This window comes from Aphelocoma coerulescens, chromosome 1 (assembly GCF_041296385.1).
Source record: "Aphelocoma coerulescens isolate FSJ_1873_10779 chromosome 1, UR_Acoe_1.0, whole genome shotgun sequence".
Lineage (NCBI taxonomy): Eukaryota > Metazoa > Chordata > Aves > Passeriformes > Corvidae > Aphelocoma > Aphelocoma coerulescens.
The window spans coordinates 33931974-33957560 of record NC_091013.1 but is presented as its reverse complement, the minus strand read 5'-3'; the positions used below and the strand labels follow the sequence as shown (position 1 = coordinate 33957560).

Here is a 25587-nt window from a genome sequence, read left to right as displayed (position 1 = left end):
GGCTGCGGGCGGCGGTGGCGGTGCCGCCCCTGTGTCCGCCTGCCCCACGGCCGGGCTATGGCGGCGCCGCCGGCCTCGCCCGGCCCCCGCGGCCGCTTCGAGCAGGAGCAGGACCGCGCTGTCCGCGCTCTGGTGCGCTCCGTGACCGGCGTGCCCGAGGAGGAGCTGGGCGGAGAGCGCTTCCAGGCGGCGCTCAATTTTGCCTGGTCCAACTTCAGGTCAGCAGGAGCATGGAGGGTCCCGGTGCCTGCCGCGGGGGTGTGGGACGGGGCCGCGTCCCGCCGTGCCCTCCGTGCGCCGTGTCCGGGGAAGCGCCGGGGGCCGTGTACGAGTCTGTGCCACAGGGTCAATGACTGCTACTCCGTCACGTTTGAATCTTGGTGCTTTAGGGGTTTTCTCCTGCTCAGTAAAAAAGTGCCTTTCAGCGTGTTCATTTAGCCGCCCAAAACTTTGTTGGAGGGAGATACATTATGGTCTTGTGTAAAGAGTGGGTGAGAAGGACTCCGCCAAATTGAGATAAACCTTCTGGCCAAGAATGCTTGTGCTGCTTATGTGAAAGGTTATCAGTCTGCAGGATGAGAACGTGTTTGGTGTCATTTGGGCTTGTCAGAAACATGGTCTTTATTAATTTGTAATATATCGTATCTGTAGGCCTTTAATTCTGTTATACTGCCACCTAAAATGCCCTTACTCAAGTTTTAAACGCATTTTTCAGTTATCACAGTTATTGTTCCAGTGTATTCTGCCTGAGTTGGACTCGATGATCATTGTGGGTCATTTCCAACTCAGGATATTCTGTGAAAGCTGTGAAACTCTTACGTGATGTATTTCCAATTACCCGTACTGTCACTAACTGCTGCCTCTGAAATCTTCTGCATAAATTGATAGAGCTAGTACCTAATCCATATGAAAAAGAAAAAAAAATCAATGCTGCTTTGCATTTTTCATGCTGATTAAATACAGTTTTGGGGGAGCAGTAGCATAACTGCATTGCATCTGTGTGAATCCTAACTACTCAAATAAAAACTCAAATAAAATTATTTTAATATGCAAATCTCAGCCTCAGTTTTGGTCACCCAGTTGGTTGTGTAGCTGTGTGCTCTTTTGGATTGCGGAATTGTTGGGATTTTGTTTGGGTTTTTTTGCATGTCAGGAAAACAGGGGATGATGCAGAGTAAACAAGAAACTTCTGGCAGGGAGATTTGGGAAGAGGAAGGGTTTTTTCATACCAGGATTGTTGCCGAAGGAATGTGCATGGAACATCAGCCTGAGACTACCTAGTATTACATTTGCAAACAGTGAGACCTTATGTTGTAGGAGAAACTCTCTAGTTTCAAGTTCGTGGAACTTGTGATTTGTATTGTTAGATTTGATGATATTTCTGTGCTGTAGTTCTTGGATCCATCTATTTATTTCCATGCAGCACTGTAGTCCTCTTCTATTCATGATGTTCCCAACTTGCCTAAAAAAATTGATTTTTTTTTTTATGTGTGTTAGTCATTAATTAAAACTTTAAGTAATAGACTAAAGAATTTTAACTAATAACTTCCCTGCAGCTTAATTTTTCTTTTCAGGACAGATTCTTGGATTGATTTTTTATTGTCTTTTCAGTGTGATGTTCTAAATCTTCCAGTTCTTGTACTTACCACTATTTTGAATAAATGATTTCCTATGTAAGCTAATGTGCTATAATAAATTAGATAAGTTGTATTTTCTTAAACCGAAATGCCTGTTTAGACATAGACCTATGCAGTCAGTGCTAGATTTGATCGTGCTCTTATTCCTAATCCTTATACACAGCTGAAATCAGACCAATGTGTCTGTAGTTAGCAAAGTTGTTTTTTTTTTTTCTTTTCTTTAACATCGGCCTGTCTTCATTCTCTGGTGCTACTTACTAAAAATCCTTGCTACCTGCCTTACAGTTTCACTTTATAGTTCATTACTTTGGCACTGAGGTGATTTCATACTGTCTTTTGAATTTCAGTCTATTTAGCTTAACTGTTGCTCATGATTCAGACTCAGCAGTTTTCATTTCTGTCTGTGGTCATGAAAATTTTACCACTTTCTGTCACCTGTTGCTGAAAACATTAATTTGGTTTTGAGGACCTGCATATAGAGTGTATTGACCTTGTGCTTAGTGTTGTCACATCTTATTCCCTGTTTTCTAATCTCTGTATCTGAAGACCTATTCATAGCCTAATTTAGTCTCCAAAGTCCATCTTACCTTTCACTAGTTCTTGTTTTGTCCCTATACATATAGATATACCTTTGTTGGTATATCTGTATTTTTGATTAATCTCTCTTTTCTCTTAGACACTCTCCCTTATCCTTTATAAAAAGGAGCTTCTTTTGGGTTTAGAGGCCTTCCCATGGGGGTGTTTGTTTTGCCTGTGCCTGTGAAGCAGGTCCCAGATAATTTTGTGCATTTGACACCAGTGCCTTTGACAACACAGTTCTTGATCTCCTTGCTCTAGCTGACTTAGCAGACAGCATACTTTAATTGCTTAGTTTGCTGGTTCAGTAGTAATTTTCCATCCAGCTTAGAGTGACGGTTAGATGTAACCTGCATTCAATTTTTCTGTCTTTCAGGCCAATTATATTTAATCCTTCTTGACCTAAGAGACACTGAAATTGAATTTTGTTGATGCTTAATGTTGTTGCTGAATTAAATGTGCATTATTAAACTAGTAATGTTGTCCTCATATATGTAAATCAGCTTTATTTTCTTCCTTAGTTAAGGTTCCTTTTAAACATATTCTAATGCAGATTTCTTATGCAGATTTCACCGCTTTCTTGATGTGAACAGTCATAAAGTAGAGAGAACAATAGAAGGGTAAGTTTTATGTCTATATATTAATAATGCATTGGTTATAGATATATATTTTAAAAAAGCATTCTTGATACTATTTATGTTATTAGAATACATGAAAAATTGGTAATTCATTCTGACCTTGGAAAAGCTGCAAGCTGGAAAAGACTAACAGAAAAATTTCTGAACTTGCCACTCCCAAGTACTGAAGAAACAAAGGTATGTATGTTTTTTCCATCCCTTTTGCATTTATACTGACAGTGGGGGCTTCAGTTGTAATGTTGTGTTGGAAATTTCAGGTGACTTAGTAGTAGGCTTTGGAGCTGCTGTTCAGGTCATGTATTTCCAGAAATGAAAATGCATTTATTGTCTTCTCAGGGTTTCAGCACATGGAGTTTCATGGCTTAAAGTACACGATCTCAGTGCAGAGCACATGTTGTAGGGTCAGCATTGTACAAATGTTGTAGCTAGAGTCTAGGTGAATCTAGATTCCTGTCTGTTCTAAAACAACAATGAACTGAGCATTTCTTATTCTTTGCATATTTTTTTTTACCTTAAGTAATCTATCTGGATATTTTGGTTTTAGGGTTTCCAGCTGAAATGCTCCTGTTCTGTAGCTTCCTTATTGAGACTATGGGTGTGTTTCACCATTGCTACACTTTGTATCAAATCAGTTTAGGATATGGAATGGATGAATATGGCAACAGTTGTCTCACTTAGGTTTTTTCCAGTGTGGCAATGTAATAATGAATTGGATCTTCAAAAGTTCCTGCTGTTGGGAAATTTAAGATTGTGTTTTAAGAGATGGTGCTCCATATAATGGTGTTCTTTAATGGAGCTACATGTTTTGAGTTGCAGTCTGACTTTACGTCTCGTTGAACTGACATTTACCTTTCTTTACGTATTCTAGGTTCCTTTTAATCTGTGGGGAAAACCCAGGAGCACTTAATAGCTTACACATATCTTCAGTTACTATACTGTAGTCTCTTAGTTTTTTGAAAATGTACCTTTAGTAGCACTTGTTTTGAGACTTGAATGATATTAAAACCAACCAAAACAAACACCCAAGCAAGCGCTTAATACTTGAATGTTGCAAGTGTCCTAAGATTTTAATTTCCTTTTCTTTTTAAAAATGCAACTGGGGTGTGGCTGGAAGTAGATTAATCTCATATTTGGGAAGTTAAATGGCATTTAGTTCTTAGCAGTGACACATAACTGGGAAGATTAAATATTTATCAGTTTCTATGACTGGTAAGTGAAACACCAGCTCACACATGTGATTCTGTCAATGACTTACTGGTTTTCTTTGACAAACTCTGGTAAAATCAGTAATGTTCAGTAGGAACATGTTATAATCCTTGTATAGCTGGAGAGTATCATGCTGCTTTATCATAAATTGATTTTTTTTTTCTAAAATGCAAGAGGAACTAATTCCGAAACAGCTATGTAAGTATGTTTATGAATGTGTGAAAGTGTATAAGGATTTAGATAGCAGAATCTCCATGAGTCTAGATGTGAAATGGTTGGCTGAAGATCTTTGTAAAGTTACAATGAGGCCAAAGAAAAATCTTTTTATAGTAAGAAATGGCTGTACATTGGTAAACAGATTTTAGGGAATAGACAGTAATACAAATCTCTGGACCATACCAGTGCTGGCACAGTATTCTTACCTGATTGAAGGCCTCTGTTTCATGACTGCAATATTGTAGTTAAAGATTCATCCTTAACTATCTGTGTAGATTTTCAGATGTGAGAAGATAATGTGAACATGATATTAAAATGTAGTGATTTTAGCTAACTATTTTAGCCTCTGTTTGAAATAACTGGCCATATGAAAAGGGAACCCAAGACTTGGTTTCCTGCAGGCCCATTACCTGTGTCCTTCTAGTTCATCGACATTTATGTGGCTGTCCATTATCCCTTGTCCTGAGGTGACTTCTTACTTTCACAGTACTTGCATCTTTTCCATATTCTCTGATTATCAGCTCAGTAAGAGACAGCATATGCTGTGGCTGCTTTTGAAGGATTTGTATATTGATTGGCTAATTAATAGGCAGAAGAAAATGGATAACATTCAGTATCATGTTGCAGATGTTATTTTTGTAATTCAGGACTGGGGAATGGGAATTAATGGGGAGCATTCCTGCAGATAATAGGCTGACTTTGTTGCTAAGCAAAATCTTCTAGACCACTTACAGGCTTGCTTTTTTTCTAATGTGTTTTAAAGACGGATACACACTATTCCATACTGTCTCTTCTGTTGTGTTTGTCTGATTCTCCATCCAACACCACCTATGTGGAAAAGCCAAGAGTCAAAGAAGTGGGTAAGTTTCCAAGATGTTTGTATGGCTCATGAAAGATACAATCCGCAGTGCAATCTGATAAGAAGGACATTTTTCCTCTTCATTTTATTATCTCCTTCACATTGCTTTCTTGGTTGTTTTTATAATTTATAAATTTAAAATAGCTTGCAAGTCTTTCCTACCCCCATTTATGTTGCATCACCTAATTAAGTTTTCCAGCCAACCTTGGGAACTCTCTTTGACTTGTACCACTATCACAAACAAATGTTCTCTACCTGTTCAGCAGTGCTTACATGCTCAGACAGTGGATTTCTGTCCTGAGTCTCTGTCTTGCACCTCAATATTAGATCTCTTGAAACAGTTTTGGTGATGTAAATTCCTATGTTTCCTACATAATCAAGGAAAGGGAGATCTATTGGAAGGTTTCCAGAGGGAGATCCCAGCTGCCTGCTTTCTAAAGTAGGACTTTTTCACTCAGTGCCTGAAAATGAGGCTTGTGCTTAACTTTGAGTGGATACCATCCCCCATTTGTTTACAGTGTTGTATCATAGACTGAAAGAAGAATATTTCAGACTAACCTAAAGAAAATCTTGCATCTTAAGATTCCTTTTTGAATGATCTCTGCACATTCCCTCGGCGGTGTTTTGAATGCACTTTCAGCCCATTCCAGGAATGTGAATATGAAGAGGTTATCTCAAACAACACTAATTACAGTTGAGTAAGCTTCACGTTTAAGATATCATATGTTGTAAGTGTGATTGTTACTTTAAAAGTATCGCACATCACATCATGATGTGTGGTGTCTTTTTTGGAGAGTAAGACAGTTCTTGGTTTATGTTGTTTACACTCTGGGATCGTTGTGCATACGTAAATGGTACATTTAGAATGTTTCCATTGAGCTAAATGGGACTTCAGAGTCACAATAAGTGGTGTGTCTCATTCTTGCATGTTTTTCCAGGATTAAAGTGTAGGGTAGTATAACATAATATGGACAAATGTGCTGATGGCACACTGTGTTGCATATTTTGAATGTATAAACAACAAAATTGAGAATTAATAAGGGATATACATGGTTGATACGTCACAATTTACGTCATGTTGAAAGTGCATAACCTTGTTAACTGAATGGCGGTGTAACCTTAAGTGGAAGGGAATGTCTTTTGTTTTAGCTATAGAGTATCAAGATAATTTTAACTTCTAAAGTGTTTTTAGAGGAAAAGAAAGTCAGAGTTATGTGATACTTAATATTTGTGAATTTACACTTCTCTTAGAAAAGGAAGAAGAATTTGATTGGGGAAAGTATTTGATGGAAGGAGAGGAAATTTACTTTGGCCCAGGCGTAGATACACCAGTAAGTGATTTTTTTAAGGTAAAAACCCCAACTGTATAAACTGTTTTGAAGTGTGCTAGAGACCTGATTGAATTTTCCTAGTTTGTATGCTCTGCATGTTGATTCTTGAAGGATTCTCCAATGCTCTGCTGAATACGGTGAAATAACACACAGCCTCAAGCAGAATAACAGTAATAGAAATACTTTTGTTTTTCACAATGTTTTGACTTAGTCCTGCAATTAAACTGTCTGCTTCTGCTGACCCCTGCTTCCACCTAATCAGAACTTGCCGCCATTCTGTGATCTTTTCCAGATCTCTCATTTGCCTGGTTATTAACGTTGTGTATAACTTAAATCATTCTCTGTTAGACAGTGATGTTAGTCCTAGTGTCCTGTATTTACTTAATAATGTTAGAAAGAAGTGAATAGTTAATGTTTGGCTTGAATAGGAGCTGAATATAGATCTGTCTGCTGTGTTGTACTGAAATGTCCTGGGGTTTGTTGCACTTCATAGGATTGGTCTGGAGAAAGTGAAGAGGAAGAGGACACTCAGCCCTTGAGCAGGGAGGACTCGGGTATTCAAGTAGACAGGACACCTTTAGAAGACCAAGATCCAAATAAGAAGATAGTACCTAATGCTTCCTGGAAAGGTTAGAATAAGCTGTATTTCTTCTGCTATACATACTAAAATTTAGCAAGGTAATGCAGCTTTTAAAATTATTCTTTGGTGAGGTATTGTTTTACAGATCTGTAATTGTAGTATCAGATGCACGTTACTGTTCGTTACTGATGAGGTGTTTTTTTTTTTTACAGTAAAGAAATAATATGGAAAGTTTGATCTGATTTCTGTTACTGCTAATGGAGAAGAATTCTGTTCATTCCTGTGGAAATTTACATGGATATTTCAATATAGAAATGAAAACTTACACAGTAAATGCAGCATGTAGTTGTATGGATATAACGTAAATTTTTATTATTAAGTATGAGAATGCTGAAACAAGACTTAGTTTCCAACAGAAATAGTTGGCTCAGTTCTGAGTATGAAATGTTTCTGAAAAAAATAGGTTTATGTAATGAAAACATTAGTGGCTTTCTCTTGAATAGCTTCAGGGAGTATTAATGTAGCTGTATTCTTTTTCCTAAAATATTGTAGGGTACAGTTTACCTGGTACATGAAAAGTGCATAGTATATATTATATGAGTAGTAGCTATCTAACTGGTATTAGGTAAAGTTCTCTTGACAATCCCATTTAAGAAAAAAACGTTGTAGGTAATTTAACTAAATGTCTAGTAAAAAGGAATATAGTGATAAAGTTGATGGCATTTGGCAGCTTATTTTTAAGTCAGCTTGTTTTTGTGTATAGTATTTGAGAATTGCCTGAGACAGAAGCACATTTTTTGAGAAAAAATTGGAAACCATGTAAATCTCCAAGCTTACAGAATTGCAGTATGTCCTGAGCTGGAAGAGACCCACAAGGATTATCAAAGTCCAGCTCCTGGTCCTTCACAGCACCATCCCCAAGAGTCACACCATGTGCCTGAGAGTGTTGTGCAAATGTTCCTTGAACTCTGTCAGGCTGGTGCTGTGACCACTTCTCTGGGGAGCCTGTTCCAGTGCACAGCCACCCTCTGAGTGAAGAACCTTTTCCTAATATCCAAGCTAAACCTTCTCGGACACAGTTTCAGGCCATTCATTGGGCCTTGTCACTGTTCACCAGAGAGAAGAGATCAGTGCCTGCTCCTGTGCTTCCCCTTAGTGAGGAAGCTGTGGACTGTGGTGAGGTCTCCCCTCAGTGTTTTCTCCTCCAGGCTGAACAGACCAAGTGACCACAGCTGCTCCCTTGTACAGTTTCCCCTCTAGGGCCATCACCGTCTTTGTAGCCCTCCTTGGATGCTCTCTAATAGCTTTATAACTTTCTTACATTGTGGCATCCAAAACTGCTCACAGTACCCAGGTTGAGGCCTCACCAGTGGTGAGCAGAGCTTATTTCTTAGGACTTTTGCAACATTTGGGAAATGTGGCATTTTTGTGTAAATTAATTTGTGCACAGTGGTATCAAATTCCCAGTGCAGTAAAGTGTAAATGGTTGTAAAGGGTAATTCATTTGAAAAGATCTGTGATTTTGCAGCTGAGTGAACAGACTCATAATAACTTCTTCCTGTGTTTTATAAACATTTCCTGCAAAAATTAAAACACCTTGCTAACTGTCCCATGTTTTCACAGTCGGTGAGCCTGATGCCCGCAGCTGGCTGGAGCAGCACGTAGTTCCTCAGTACTGGACAGGAAGAGCTCCTCGCTTTTCACATAGTTTGCACTTGCATTCCAACCTGGCTGCAGTCTGGTAAGAAAACAATATCACTTACATATTCCTTCCTGGCATACAATGCTAAATATTGACTTTTTTAAGCCTCTCTACTGTTGGAAGCATAAAGATAGTATAATTATTACAATTCACTTAAAAACAGAATTAAAGGGCTACAAGTTAATAAGATAAATGAATGAGCCGCTTCTTCTATTAGTAGATTCTTATCCTTTTATTTAATTTTTATTAAATTTCTCATGTCTGAGAGGTTTCATTTTTCAAAGAAGCAAATCTTACTGTTAAATTTTGTTTGGCTTCACCCTTATGAAGGTCTCTGAGGACCTAGTAGAGGTCGGTTGTAAGTGGTCCTGGAAGTGAGGAGTCCCCTAATGTTTAACTTTTTAAAATGTTTTTGGTGCCTCCTTTACAAAGTTAGTCTTAAACATAGATTTTGTGTGGGGAAGGAACACAAAACAGTATATTGCCATGATCTGCCATGGCCTTGGAAAGAAAATGAGAATTAAAAATAAAAAGAAGTCTTAATTTTTTCCTGTCCCAAATTTTGATGTATCAGTAATGAAGTTCATTAGATTTGCCCTTGGTTTTCTTAATTTAATGAATTTCTTAATCACGGAGTATAAGGTGGTTGTCTGGCCAGTTATGACACAATTTGCAAAGAATATTAGAAAATGGGTAACATGAATAGAGCAACGCTTCTTCTGCTGCAGTGTTGTTAGGAGATGTATGTTTTATATATATGTATGATATATAACTATTACTTAATTTGGACTTTTTGATTTTGAGTGTGATTGCTTAACTTTTGCCACTGATGATATTAATGCGTAAAAATACTAAAAATGTAAATAATCATTCTATACTTTGCTAAAATATGAAAAGATACTGAGGAAGGTTTACAAAGAATTGCATAGGACAGTAGCATGAGAGAAACTTCTTAGGTGGCTATGACTGTTTCCACTTCTTAAGCAAACTTCTGAGCTAAAGATTGAATTTTTTTACATGGGTTAGAGAAATTGATATTTTATGTTTTAGCTTAGTATTTTTCTCAGAAAGTAATGATAAGTTTTCACAGCACTAAATGAAAAATAACTGAAAAATTAACACCGCCCAGCCCTCCCAAAAATAGTGGAAATTCAGGACTTCATGAATTTGCTACTTAATTTCTTGTCTTGCTGTGTAAGACTAGATGATATTTGAATGTTTTCTACAGTATCTTGCTTAACAATATGAAAACAAACTGTGCTTTTGTTTATATACTTAAAATGTCCCCATGAGCATTAAATCTACTCAGATATGAGCAGAACAAAACTGGACCTAAAGATTCTTGCTTCATTCTTACTTTCAGGTGATTTAGCTGTTATTTCAGCCATTAAATTGCTTTCTTTTCCTTTCTTTCTAAGGGACCACCATTTGTACACCAGTGATCCTTTGTACGTGCCAGAGGAGAGAACACTGGTCACGGAAAATCAGGTTATACGGGAAACCCTTTGGTAAGAGCAGCATCACAAAGCTTGCATTTTAACTTTTAGTATTTCTCTCAAGGAAGTGAGAGATCTATCTTTGAAGATGTCCGAAGAAGGAATTATTACTGAGCTTTTAATTTACACTGTTTCTGACAATGAAGATGCTGCATTTCTGTGTTAAACATTCGCATTTGAGGCACTGGAACAGGTTGCCCAGAGAAGTTATGGATGCCCCATCCCTGGGGCAGTGTTCATGGCTAGGCTGGATGGAGCTCTGTGCAACCTGGTCTGGTGAGAGAGGGGTCACTTCATAGCCCGAAGGCTGGAACTAGATGATCTTTAAGGTCCCTTCCATTCTGTGACTCATGAAGAAGAAAGTAGCTTACTACTCTTTTTTGCATTGATTATTCAAGTCTAATTGTTAAAAAGGAACCATTTTGTTCTTATCTTGTCCCTATAGATTTTTAAAACAGTGTCCAGTTTTAGAAAATAGGCTGAGTCATCCTATAGCTGGAATTACCTCAACTGGAAAGAAACTTTAGGAAATACTTCATGCTGATACTCAATTGTTCCTGTTCTAGCAACAACTTACAGTACCAATAGCATTGTACTTGATCTGTACTTGTCTCCTGTTACTCAAAGAAAATAAACTTTTAGGCAAGGGAGACCTAGTTCTTTTATTAATTATATATAATTATAAGTCCATTAAGGGGGAAAATTACTCTTTTTGTTTCTTTTCAAGGCTACTTTCAGGAGTGAAAAAGCTTTTTATATTTCAGCTGAATGATGGAAAAGTGACTGTGCGGAATGATATTATTGTAACTCATTTAACCCATGTAAGTTGTTTCTGCATCTCAGATGAATATATCTCATTAGAAAGATGTAATTTGTGGGAATAGGAAATTAAACTGCTTGTGGAAAAATCATATTTCTACAATTGTGCTTTGTCTAAATAAGAGCATCTGGCTTAATAAAACTGAATGGGTTGTTGCTGTATCTGAGAATGTGATGAAGCAATAGCAATTGCAGAATTTTATAGTATTTTAATTCATGAAAATAATATTGTAATTAAATTTGTAGGCTTTATGAAATACAATTTTTATTATATGGTTTTAAAAGTTTGGTGGTTTTGTTTTGTTTTTTTTTAGAATTGCCTGAGATCTGTATTGGAGCAGATAGCAGCATATGGTCAAGTTGTATTTAGACTCCAGAAGTTTATTGATGAAGTGATGGGACACAGTCCAGAAAGCATAATGCATGGAACAGTTTCCACTCCGAAGAAGACTACTGAAGCTCCGTTCAGAACCTACCAAGCTTTTATGTGGGCTTTGTATAAATATTTCATTAGCTTTAAAGAAGAACTTACTGAAATTGAAAAATGCATCATCAACAAAGGTACAGTGCAAGGGAAGTTCTGCAAGACGGGGACACACAAGTAATTAACACTGACAAAATTTGCTCTTCCATTGGATGTTATTTATGCATCTTGGTTTTTTTTTTTTAATTTCCAGATAAAACAGTCACACTTTCAATAGTAATAGATAAGTTGTCTCCCCGACTGGCACAGCTGAAGGTACTTCACAAGGTTTTCAGCACAGGAGTAGCGGAAGTGCCACCTGACACTAGAAATGTTGTACGAGCATCTCATCTGCTTAATACCCTCTACAAAGCTATTCTTGAATATGACAGTGTTGGAGAGGCATCTGAGCAAACGGTAGAGAAAATAATGCCTTCCTTAACAGAACAGCACACTAGATTTAGTAACTAATGTATTACTGTTTTTCGACATGAATTCACTCAACCTGGACAAAAATGGTTTATAAGAGGGTCAGGAGCAGTGTTTATTGATGACCAAGGGGAAGGGCTGTGGAAAATCAGAGGCCAGAAAGCTGTTTTGAAAGAGGGAATTTTGGAATAGCTTTCCCTCCTATTTCTACGACTGAATAATTCAGTTAATGCTGAAATGTGAGAGTTTGGATTTTTACAGTAACTTGATCATATTATTGAAAATATAGTTGATGTCTTTATGTCCTGTTGTTTTCCTGATTTCTATGTTATGAAACCACAGAGTGTTTTATTACTATCCCTTACTATTTCAGAGATGTTAGAGTGAAAAAGTGCTGTTTGGATCTGTGATGACAAGAGTAACAAGGAGAAGCATGAACAATACAGGCTTCCATTAAAAAAAAAAGCTGTAATTTTTAAATTAACGTTTTATCTTTAAAATCCTTCAGTGTAGTTATGTATGTGTTACAAACTGTGGTTGCACAATTAAGAGATTAGACTTTACCTATTGCTTTCAATGCTTGGTATAAAAACATTCAGCCGGTTTTTTTCTTTTTTCCCTTAAATTCAGGTATCCCTTTTGTTCTCCCTCTGGGTTGAAACTGTGAGGCCATACTTACAGACAGTGGATGAGTGGATAGTTCATGGTAATTTGTTTGATCCTGCAAAGGAGTTTATTATTCAGAGGTAGGGATGCTTCATACTAGACCCACCTAATGCTGTGCAAGTAAACCTGTTGTAGAACCTAGGGTAAAGGGTAATAGTAAAAGTAGGTTTTCACATTTGTTATTTTGCTTAAGAAGGGATTTCTTAATCATACTTCCCTAACTTGTCTAAAACTTCCCATTAGGGAAATTACATAGATGGGGATCTCTACCACATTGTTCTAGAGTAGAAACCACTTATTTTGGTTTTTTTCCATCTATAGTAAATAATGAGCAGACTGACTCTGAGTGTACTGACTTTTTTAAAAAGAATTAACTGTTTTTCAAACCCAAGACATTTGCAAAAATTACAAAATTTACTTTTAAATTCTTCTACTAATCTTAAGCTGTTATGACTCAAATGCTATTTAGAATTAAAATACTCATTGCTTCTGACTTGTAGTAAAGTTAATATATTGTCTTGAATTATATGTGTATACCCTAAACATTATTTGAGCTGTTAAGTTTTGTTCTGTTGCTATGCTACATTTTGTTGGTCCCTTTTTTTTGACAGCTTGGAGAGGAAAGTGAATATAGAAATTAAAGTTCTGGCTTGTAATTACAAATCCATTTTCCCCTATCTGCCAAACTTACTTGAACCTCTGTCTGTTAACACCTGTCAGGGTGAGCGTGAAGTAAGACAACAGCCCTAGTAGTACTATTGTAATAAATCTTTAGCAGCAGAGATCCTTAGCATCCTTATTATGTCCTCTTTTTGTGGTTCTATAGTTGCATTTTCAGTGCTACCAACAGGGCTGATCTCAACTTTTATTTATATTTACGCTTCATTTTAATTACCTAATTTTAATTATCTAATTTAGATTTTTCCATCTGACTTCAAAGACCAAACTGTGTATCTGATATAAACAACACAAAAATCCAAAGTGAACTACAAATTGAGTTTTACCTACTCTAGAATTTTTCAGCTTTCCTAGTAGTAGTTACTTCAGTTTGGAGTTTTAAATAACTCTGCAAGTCAGTCACTCATCATTTTGACACTAAGGATGCATACCACTGTGAATAGTTAACGTCCTGGACAAATTTAATTATAATTTCTCTATTTGACTTGCTGTTGGGGTTTATTTGGTTGTACAATTGTTTTATCTCCTGTGAGCTGGTTGTTTATCCTTTTCAGAGTGTCTAGATAGTTTGCAAATATGGATGAGCTAATTTTACACAGTTTTGAAAGTGCTTCATGACTGTTCTAAGAGAAAGGCAAAGCATAGAACAAAGAGGATACGATACGTATCCTCTAGTAATGAAGTTTCCTTTTGAAAAGGAAAATACTCAACAGCTTTTTATTTCTTCACAGAAACAAAAACGTTCCTGTTAATCACAGAGATTTTTGGTATGCTACCTACACGTTATATAGTGTGTCAGAAAAAACAGAGAATGAAGAGAAGATGAGTGATAATGCCAGTGCCAGTTCTGGCAGTGATCAGGCCCCTTCAAGCAGACAGCACACAATGGTTTCTTTTCTGAAACCTGTGCTAAAGCAAATTATCATGGCTGGAAAATCCATGCAGCTGTTGAAGAATCTTCAGTGCAAAGATGGTTCTCCACAGCAGGCTGCGTCAAGAGGTGAGATGTCAGTTTGTACACCATCATGCCTTAGGCTATCTAACAGTATGGGTGTATTTCTGGTAATGGGCTTCCCCTGGCTTTAGAATAATATAACACTGTTGAATACCAGTATCATGGTTGGTAACACCAGGTCTGATGGAAAACACTCTTGCAATGCAAACAAGTGAAAAGAGTGAAGTGAATAATGTTGAGTGTTCCATGTTCTTTTTATTGCTTTAAATTTTTCTTAAACTTCTTTTCGTGTGCTTACAAAGCCATTTTTTTGTTACGAGACAAAACCAGCTTGTATGTTCTAATAGTGAAACTGGTGGTTTTTTGTAAGTAATTGTTTGCCATTACTCAGTGGTTGAGTAATCTAAGATAGCATGTGGAATTTTTTTTTTTTTTAAAGCTTACTCTTAAGTAGATGAAAGATGTTTGGATATCTAGGATATTCATCTTGAGTGATTGTAAAACATGATACAACATTGTAACTGATGTTTGATTTGGTTGGTTCTTTTTGTTTTGGTTTGGGGTTTTTTTTTGTTTGTTTCTTTCTTTTTTTGAAGGAAACAAAATTTTTTTCATTTTGCTGCTGCTTCATGTTTAAAGTAGAGATAGTTAAATTATTATGGAGGTTCACTTCAGTAAATACTGAAGGATTGTCAGGTGCTAAAAATTAACTGCCTTTGCACCTGAAGTAGGAATTTCTTTAACAATCTCTGAAATATTTCATATTTCAGACACCCATTCTGCAGTGTGTTTGAACATATACCTGACCTTAGGCATTGGGCTAGTCCTATCATTTTAAATATGTATTTGAGCGTATTTTGTTTTCTGAATAGTGGTTGAAATGCATTTTAAAAGTTAGCTAGTGAATGTTGGACTGTGGAGTTCTTTTAGTTCAGACGATGTTTCCTCCCATGTGTTGCCCAATTCAGATGCTGAACGGAAGAGTTTATATACACTGTTCTTGGAATCAGTGCAGTCTCGCCTGCGGCACGGGGAAGAGTCTGTTCCAGACATGATTACAGAACAGCAGGCCACAAAGCAGAGCCTGATAAAGATGCAGTCTATAGCAGAAAGACACTTGGAACTGGATGATGTCCATGACCCACTGCTGGCTATTAATTTTGCCAGGTAAACGAATGATCTTCCTGCGGTGTTGTTGAGAGCAATGTTCAGCCTGGTGACATTTGGTAGTCACATTTTCATTGCTGCTGCTGCTACTGAAAACTAGCAAGTTTGGAATAGAGAGGAGCACCAACAGTCAGTGACAGAAGCTAAATAGACACTCCCCTTGTGCATGGTTAAAGAAAAACAATTGACTATTTCAATTGGTAGCATAAAGAAGTGGAGTAGTCTTTATCGTAACAGGCTTTTAGCAAGTAAGTGGTTTAATAGTGAATGCCATTGTAAAATTTGAACTTCTAAATGAGTTTGCTTGGTTTTTGTACACAAAGTCCTTGATTTGCACCAAGTATATTCTAGAAGAATGCAGCCTCCGTTTTGCTGTGCTTACATCATTTAACTGTAAAAGTCTTCCAAAATTCATGTTAATTGCACAAAAATCCTTCATTCTTCGTAGTGAGGGGAATCCTGTAGAGAGTATAAATGTTTTGGAAATCAGCAGGAAAGACAAACTCTGAAAATCTTATTATGTGATTACAAATAAGAAAATAGCTATTTACGTTTTTACTAAATACTAATTGTGTATTTAAATATTTTAATGTCAATCCTAGGAGGAGCTTGTTTTAAAGAAATCATAGATAGGACTTTATTGTTTCCCTTGTTCATTGGGACTATTCTATTTTTCAAAATTGCTACTTCAATTCAGTATCTGGCTCATTCAGTCTATCCAGGCAATAGTTGCTTTGAGCTGGACTTCTTCTTAGAGTGGTTTCAACTGGCAACTAGCTTTTAACAAAATATTACAATAATTTGATGCTTTCTGTGTAAAAACAAATAAACTTTGCAAATGTAGACCACAGATACTCTCTTCCCATCATATAATATTATAGATAATATGTAGGGACCCCATAATTAAGATGCCTCAAACCAGTTCTCCATGTGGGAGGTGGTTTTGGGGTTTTTGTTGTTTGCTATTTGTGGTTTTTGGTTGAATTTTTACTTTGTTTCTTTAATTTTATTCTTCCTTCATGGGAAGCTCATCTGAGTGCTGTATGTGCACAATATAGTTCTAAAAGTTTCTATCAAAGTGTGTTTGTTTAGTAAGCTGTATAATATTTGAACTTGATGTTTTTCAGAAGTATGCCTTAAGCAGTTATGTGATTATAGAATGCTGTCCTTTGTGATACTCTTGTATCTGGTGATACACAAACAGTATGATGGATCACTGTATAGGCTAGATAAGTGCTCTACTTATGAATCAGCTTTTGTTATCCCTGCACCATATATTTCAGAGCAGAGGACCCAAATTTGATTAAAATCTTTGAAATTATGACATTGTTTTATACATTATATGAATAATGAGCCTTCTTCCCTAAGTATCTTGTTTTATTTTGAAGATTGTATTTGGAACAGAGTGACTTTCATGAGAAGTTTACTGGTGGGGATGTCTGTGTGGATAGATCCTCAGAATCTGTGACCTGCCAGACTTTTGAACTGACACTGAGGTCTTGTCTTTATCCTCACATAGACAAGCAATACTTGGAATGCTGTGGTAATCTGATGCAAACTTTAAAGAAGGATTATAGGTAAGAAAGTAGATTTCTTTTTCCTTAACTTTGTTTTTTTATTACCAGTGGTATGTCATCATGTCATCATTAAAGCAGCAATTTTATGTTGTTTCTGGTCCAGTTTGGTAACCAGCAGTAAAGTCATTAAGGAGAAAAGGGGGCTCTAAAATGATAGACTCTTGGTCTAGCTTAAATCAACAGCAAAGCTGCCATTTGTCATCAGTGGATGTTTGGTGGGGAAATTATTTCAAACAGTATTTCTTAATAGTGTTGTAATTTTAAATTAATTTTAGGGAGAGGGACAGGATTTCTGAATTATGCTGTTTCTGAGAATTACCTAGCCTGTAGAATAGTTGAATACTATGAGCACTTCCAGTGAAGTCAGTGGGCTGTTAAAGCTTACAGGGAAAAATGCCTTGGTTAAACAAAGGATTCACAGTAGACTTTGTTATGTTTGTATCCAATACTGAGTTTTTGTTGTGAAGAGATTTTAAGATTTTTGTTTCTTGAACAGTTGTGTTTTGCTTGTATGATGTGAACAGTTTGTTCACTTGTATGATGAGACTGAGGAAATGTTATATGTTTCTCCTGTTCAGGCTTGTAGAATATTTGCAGGCAATGAGAAATTTTTTCTTACTTGAAGCTGGAGATACCATGTATGACTTCTATACATCTATTTTTGACAAAATTAGAGAAAAGGAAGCTTGGCAGAATGTTGCTTTCTTAAATGTTCACCTACAAGAAGCAGTTGGACAACGCTATCCAGAGGACAGTGCAAGGTACAATGCTTTAGTTATGTTTCTTTCACACTTAGCTGTATTTATGTACTTAACTTGCGTAGCACAATACTAATTATTGTGTACTCATTAAAATAATGTGTTTTAATGAAGTTTTGAGCTGTTGTCATCTTTTCTACCCAAGTCCTCCAGATTAAATCAGACAGTTAGTAGTTAGCAGTGAGAAATAGAAATTTGTGAAACTAACTACTCATTTAATACTGATTCTCACCAATTACATCACTTGTTTCCTTGCATAGGTTGTCAATATCGTTTGAAAGTGTTGATACAGCAAAGAAGAAACTCCCTGTCCACACCTTAGATGGTTTGACATTGAGCTACAAGGTAGTGAGTTAATATGGCTGCAGTTCTTATTCTAGAACAGATTTGAAATGTATTAAAGTGACTTATATTTTCTGTCTTGATTATCCTCTCCTCCTCTTAGGTTCCTTGGCCTGTGGATATAGTTATAAGCTTAGAATGCCAAAAAATTTACAATCAAGTTTTTCTGCTCTTACTGCAAATAAAGTGGGCCAAGTATAGTCTAGATGTTCTACGATTTGATGGTAAGATACCTCTTCAATGAAAGATACTCTGTAAACTTGTTTTGTGGTCTAAGAATATAAATAGTCTTCTGCTTTCTGCAGTAAGTAATATAAACTAGTTAGAATTTTGATTCATTCTATAAAATAATAATCTCTGTTAGTGTAACAATTTACATATATTAAGCTGAGCATGTTTTCACTTCTTTTCAGCCTCAGGACATCTCCGTTCATGCATTCCCTTTGTGTCTCTGATTCAAGTCTAGTTAGTTATATTGGAAACTTGTTTATTCTACAGACTTTGCTATTGAAAGTCTGTCTACCACACCCTAAGGTTTATGTATAGTCTTTTTATGAGTAATACCTTGCAGACAAGCTAAGAAAACAAGATGGAAAAAACACTATTTGAGATTGAAACAGTAAACTATTGGGGGATTATAGAAAGAGATTTTTTTAGTATTTCCTTCACCAAGTTAATGTTCATACTCTTCCTGTGCCACATAAAGTGGATATAGACTTCACGTCTTAGAAAAATAAGCTAGAAAGTTGGTGGATTCATCTGTGTTTTGAATATTAGCTAAGTCATTATCTTTCTAAAAGTGTGTGGTTTTTTACTGTTTAAACTTTATGGGTATGTCTTTTTGCTTAAGCCTTTTCCCAAAAAGAGCAACAGTCTTGCTTTTTTTTTTTTTAAGAACTAGTCTCTGCTGCAGAAAACTCACAAGTTAAGGAAGGAGCTTCATTAGAACAAGGAATACTTCCTGTATTTGAACCACAAAAAGAAAGTATAAAACAACAAATACATCGCATGTTCCTCTTAAGAGTGAAACTTATGCATTTTGTCAACAGCCTGCACAACTACATCATGACTAGGGTTTGTCTTATTTCACAATTTCATTTATATTAGGAGCTTGTAACTGGAGACGCAGTATTAATTTTCCTTTAAAACCTTAAAAAAGCCCCAAAACAAGCAAAATGTAAATATAATGTCTTTTCTGCACGTGTTTCAGTTTCAACTTGGCCGTTTTAAATCAGTAATTCTAAAAATGCTTTAGAATTTCTACATGCATGTGATTGATCTTTGGATAACACTGATTCTTTTGCCTTTTGTTTCTCCCAGTGCTAGATGATTTAAGCACAGTAATGTAAAAAAAGGTTTTTGTAAACTGTTACTTATTATGCTTTTAAAAGTATTACAACAGATACTTCAATGGATTCTGCTCAAAAATCTCTAGTACACAGTGTATACATGACTTCTCAAATACAAAGGCAATGCCTGTAGATACATATCCTGCTCTATTATAGCCTTTTTTTGCTTTTAATAAAATTATTATATGCTCCAGTTCAGCCTCTCTGGGGATAGTCTCTGTGCCCTTGTGTAGTGGCAGTGTATCTGTTTATGTGAGGAACGTTCCTGTGTAGTTATAAGAAGAGCTTGAAATTTTTGCTATTGATGGTAATTTGGAGGCTAGTCCTTAAATTTGAGAGGGAAGAGTGAATGAATCATGTAATTTCAGGCTCTTAAAAATATATATTGGGAGAGGGTCATAATCACTTGTGTGCGGCATTTAATTTAATAACTTCGGTCTTTTAAAGATTCTTCACAGTACAGGCTTGGAGTTTCAGCATCAGGTAGAAGAAGCCAAAGATTTAGATCAATTGATAAAGATTCATTACAGATATCTATCTACAATTCATGATCGCTGCTTACTGAGAGAAAAGGTGGGTAAAAAATTAGTATATTTGATATATTGAGTTATTAGGACAAGAAAGTAGTTTTGTACTAATTATGCTGTTTTGCAGCATACATACTAAGCAATGTATAGGTAGTCTTGAGGAAGCGGTAGCTTTTCACACTGAGATCCAGTTTCCCTTGCTGTTCTCAGCTCAGTTCAGTCAAGGAGAGAGGATAAAATTAAATTCTTTATGTCAGGTATTACATGACTCAATTTTTTCTAAAAGATGGGAGGTTTTGAACAAACTGAGGCTTGTTAACGTAAGGAAGATTATATACAGTGGTATTGCAGGAAATGGAGGTACATGGATACCTTTGTAACCTTTTATCCCACATACTGTCTGTGCAAAGTCTGCATCCCAGTAGTCAGCTGGGAAATGAATTGGAGAACAAATACAAACATCTTCAGTTTGGAAGAATCACATTGTGCTTAGGAGATTGTTAAGCATAATAATTTCCATTATTACACTGCAATACAAAGGTCTCACATGCAATTTAATCTGACCTGTAAAAACAATGAATTTCTGACTTACTCCATGTGTTTTAATTATTTTAGGTGAGCTTTGTGAAGGAAGCTATAATGAAAGTGTTAAATTTAGTACTGATGTTTGCAGACCGTTGGCAAGCTGGTTTGGGGGCTTGGAAGTAAGTACACATACCTAAAATTCTACATGGTTATAATTTTGCAGCTCTGAGTATGATTTTGTGCCCAGAACTGCACAGAACACTCCAGGTGAGGCTGCACCAATGCTGAATACAGTGGGACAGTCACCTCCTTCATCCATCTGGCTGTGCTCTGTTTGATGCACCCCAGGATGGGGTTTGCTCCCTGCTCACTCCTGTTGAGTTCCTGTTGACCAGCACCCCCAGATCCCTTTTTGCAGCCATTCCTTTCCCCATTTATACTTTTGTTTGTGCAACCTGCAGCTTGAAGGATGAATGATAGTGAGCAAGTCTCCAAGGCTTTGTCAAACACTCAGAAGTTGATGTATGGTCCTGAAGCCAGCTGGTGTGGACTGGCTTACTTCATATTTTTCAGGACTAATTTTCTTTGGCCCAGATGCTACCTAAAACTTGGATCCCACTCTCCTGTGACATTAGGAAGTTGATATTTTTGGAGTGTTTTTCTCATTCTGAGTGCCAGAAATAATTTGTGAATGCTGTTGATAAAGACTGAAACTCATTGCATGTGGTTGCATGCTCTTGCATGTGGTAGGAAAAAGTCATAGCTGGTGTCAGCTGTATCTTCTTGGGAGAGGGGAAAAAGGAAAGGAGTCACTGTTGTGAACTATGTCTTCTCCCTTGACTGGCGAGTGCTAGCTGACAGAGTCCAAAGTGGAATTCAAGAGATGCAAAAATGTGAAAGATGTACAGCAGTATGGGTGTCTGTTTTACTGGCAGTGTAGGTCCCCAAGGACCTCTAAAGCAGTAAGGACCAGGAAAGGCTCTCTTGCAAAAAACCTATGTAGGAATGATAGGTGTCAGTTCGAACTACGCAGCTCCTCCAAGTGACTGCAGAGATTTCTAAAATGATGAGGAAGTTATTAATGCCCCTTTGATGCTCAGATGCTGCTGTCAAAATTGCCTTTGTTTTTTAGAAGTAGCGTATGCAGGCATAACTGAACTATTGTAAGTTCAAGACAATTCTATGTAAAGAGTACTTTTGTCATTTACTGTGAAATTTCTGTCATATTTTGAAGATAACATAGGGGCTGGTCTGTTAAGCATTACTCTGTTAAACTGTTTTGTAGGATGGAATCCATAGAGAAGATGGAATCTGATTTTAAAAACTGTCACATGTTTCTTGTAACTGTTCTCAACAAAGCTGTCTGTCGAGGTTCTTTTCCCCATTGTAAGTACATGAGGCTTTTCACATACCTGCACTTAGAAAAGTTTGCTAGGAATGTGTTTACATTTTAATCTGTTCTAATGTTTGTTGGCACATTTTAAATAATCTCATTTTGTGAGTTTTCACAGAGGGATATGAAGACTTACTTCTTAGTAAGTTAAAGTCATTATTTTTTTAGAGTATTTGTGCCAAGCTTTTCCATGACAGCTATCTTCAGTTTATCTGTTTACTTGATGAGGGGAAGCTGTGTAGCCAAGCAAGTGACAAGCAGTTTTCTCAACTAATGAAACTGAGTTCTGGGGGCATAGAAGAGCATTCTTTTTGTTGGTATTGGGAATGACAGCTGTGATACATCTTGAGCAGGTAAGATGTTAATATTAGGGTGCTGCAGCTGCAACTGCACTGAGCTCTTAGCTCTGCCCATCTGTTGGCAGTTACTTCCTTGGTAGTAGAAACAGCAGAGGATGATGTGTCTATGCTTCTACTTACAACCTGGTGTGAGCTTAAATTGTTAATCAGTGCCAGTTTGAGTTAGGGGGGCAACTGCTCAGTGAGGTTGTGGGGCATCAAGGTTAGTTGGGATGCAGATATGTGTTCTTACAGGTTTCTACACCATCTGTAGATGTGCCTAGGGGACATGACTTAGTGGTGGACTTGGCAGTCTTAGGTTAATGGTTGGACTTGATTATTTTAAAGGGCTTTTCCAACCTAAATGAGTCTGTGTCTAAAAAATAGGCAATATCTGACATCACTGCTGCTCACATCTACAAGAGCTTATCTGCAGAACCATCCGTGAGAATGGCTTGCTGTATATAAACCTCACAACCTTTTGTGTACAACAGTATTTCAAACAAAGGAGCTAATTTCTTACCAGTTCTTATGACATGAAATAATTAATGGGTAGCTGATTATGAATATGGTGAAATATTATCTAAGCTGTCAGAGACTTAAAAAATGTTTCACTGTCTGAAGTCCCAAAGTATTACAATTTAAAAAGTAAAATGGTGTCTTCCTTTTAAAGGACAGACTTGAATATTGCAATAAATGTTTGCAGACTGCTGCAAATGTAAATATTAACTACATTTTTGTGGTTTGTTTCACAGTGGAATCTTTAGCTTTGTCACTGATGGCTGGCATGGAACAAAGTTAACACCTACATCCAATGAATTAATGAAGAACTGATAGCAGGATTTATGTTGAAATTCCTGTGTTAAGGAAGCATAAGCATTTTGCACTCCACTTTAAAATGTATATAGCTAAATGATGCCGATGTTTTGGAGCTGTGTAAAATATTTTAAAATGTAAATAATGTACAAGTATTTAAGTGTGTTGGTTGTGGCAGTGTGTGTATATGCTTCAACATCAAAAAACATGTATAGTGTAAAATTCATTCCATGTAAACAATCTTACTTGAAAATACATTAAATGTATTTCATGCTGAAAAAAGGGGTTTTTTTCCTTTAATTGTGAGTAATTGATGGTTCACTTTTTCCATTAATTTTTCAGCTGTGAGTAGGTCACAGGGCAGTGTGGAGTGGTGTGACTCAAGTCTTGGTGTTTAGAAGGTTGGTTGAATTAATTTTTGGCTTTTTTTCCTTTGAAAAAAGTCTAAGAAGCATTCATCTTCTTTGCTTAGTGGTTCTTAAGAAATCTTTAAGAAGACTGTTACAAGAAGCTGATGTAAAAAATACAAGATGAATTTATCAAAATGGATTATAGCAGAACATAAAATACCAGTATTTTTTATGTTGTGTTCAAATGCTTAACTAATTTTAGTGGTAACTCTAGTCAGTTCAAGTAGGATTAAAATGACAGTGTGTAATATATTACTTTTAATGATTGGTTTGTTGAGATGTTTCAAAGGTGGTCAGATATGAATAGACCTTCATCCTTCTTCTAAGGCTTTTACAAGCAAACTTTTACATCTTATAGCTGATGTCTTGTAAAGCAGTAGACTGATACAGAAGGGTACATTTCTGGGGAACTTGTTCTGCACAAGATGACTTGCCCTGTCTCTTCCCCATTAAAGTTTCTCTGGAATTCTGGCATCAGTACACCTGCATTAAAAAAGATAAAATCAATTATAGCTATTTGCCTAATGATTTTTTTGAATAAATAAAAGATTTGATAATTAGAATTTCACTGTTGTGTGTGTGTCTGCTGAAATTCAGTCAGTTAACTTAAAGTTTGAGTGCTGTTTCTTTAAGGTAAAGGAAGTCTATAACTACCAACTGAGACTGTGTGGCCCATTATAAAACTATTTTTTTCTGCTGGCCTGTAACATGTTCTTTTTTGTTTGACTGAGTGAAGGTTTTGCTTTAGAGAACAGTATGTTTGTATTGTCCTTTGCTACAACATGACACACTTTTCCAAGTGGATGTTTTTTGTGGTAGGTGGACACCTATTAACAAAAGTAATTGGTACTTCTAGTTCACCATGACTGGTTCTCATTTAAGATTCCAGTTTATTTATTGCTAGCAGAGACAGTGTGTTGTTTAGTAATTGTTTCTTACTCAGAGTAAAATTGAATAGCATACTAAGAGTTTCAAAGGACGTACTTGTACTTGGAAGTTCAGCACTTCTATGCACTGGCTCATTACTTTTTGAGTATGTCTTGTACTCTGTGCTTTTGGACCATCTAATGTGGTTGCTTTATTTCTGCTTCCTATACAGTCATTACCTTCAGTGAAATTCCTGCTTTTCATAGCCTTTGGATAATATTAGCTAGATATGGGAGGAAAAAAACCCCTTCAATCCTTCATGTTGTTGAAACAATAATTCCTAGTACATCCCTTTGCTGATTTTACTTTATTTTATGTGAAAGACCCTGTGCAAGTGAAAGATTTAGCTGTTTCACCCAATTTCCTGTTTAGGAATTAACATTGCATTCTGCAGAGAGACTTCTGTGCACATTGTAGATGAGTGATGCCTGCATGCTGTTTATTCAGCCAGCTTCCAAGATGTGCTCCTCTGTCATCACAAAAGCACAGTGGAAAGTCTGGCTCTGGCAACATTTACAGATTCTAGTCACAGACATCCTCCATGTTTAACTTTTTGTGTGTCAGTAGTACTTGGCTGACAAATTCCCTTCAATGAGTCCATCTTATGGCATTCCTTTTTATTCAGAGCCACAGAAAAAAAAAACAAGTCCTGTGTTTTAGTGTGCATGCCCTGGGATGCCACCAGGACCTTTCCATCAGTCCCCTGGCACTTGTTAAAATGGTTATTTACTTCTTTGGAGAAAAAAATGGTTTTATGTGAGATTAGGGGTATTTTAGCTATTTATTTACTCAGATTTCCTTGTAACATTTTCTGTTTTCTTTACGGAGCAGTGTTGTTCAGGATTCTGTCCTGAATCCATTCCTTCTGGACATTTTTTGACCTTGTTTTCAAATTCCTGTTTTTGTCAGTTATTTCTGAATTGATTTGAATCTAACTTTTGGATATTTTCCTCTTTGTTGGAGGAGACACAACATTTGAATCTGCTTTACTTGCTCTTCTGGAATTTCAAGTAAGCCATTTTGGAGATGTTAGGAAAGGTGTAATGTATTCCATGTGTGTATAGGTTTAAAGGACTTCTGTCATAGTCTATGGTTTTGTAAATTGTTACATTTAGCTAAAGGAAATCATAAAATACCCAGCAAAACATGTAGAAACAAAAATTTCTAAGCTTTTAAGGAGGATATAAAATTATTTGGAAAAGAACAC

General features: G+C 36.5%; 1 protein-coding gene across 1 annotated transcript; it reads left to right on the top strand.

Moving 5' to 3' along the window:
• TUBGCP5 (tubulin gamma complex component 5) lies at positions 1-23997 on the top strand. Its single transcript, XM_069006417.1, has 23 exons — positions 1-218; positions 2780-2833; positions 2920-3028; positions 5037-5133; positions 6384-6463; positions 6957-7092; positions 8667-8784; positions 10164-10253; positions 10969-11062; positions 11375-11621; positions 11738-11940; positions 12583-12698; positions 14028-14296; positions 15220-15418; positions 16807-16995; positions 17574-17756; positions 18014-18098; positions 18199-18319; positions 18991-19169; positions 19892-20017; positions 20587-20675; positions 21782-21882; positions 22983-23997. Exons 1-23 carry the CDS (start codon positions 58-60, stop codon positions 23027-23029), a joined length of 3093 nt encoding a protein of 1030 aa, XP_068862518.1. The 5' UTR covers positions 1-57; the 3' UTR covers positions 23030-23997.
• Positions 23998-25587: the final 1590 nt, after the last annotated feature.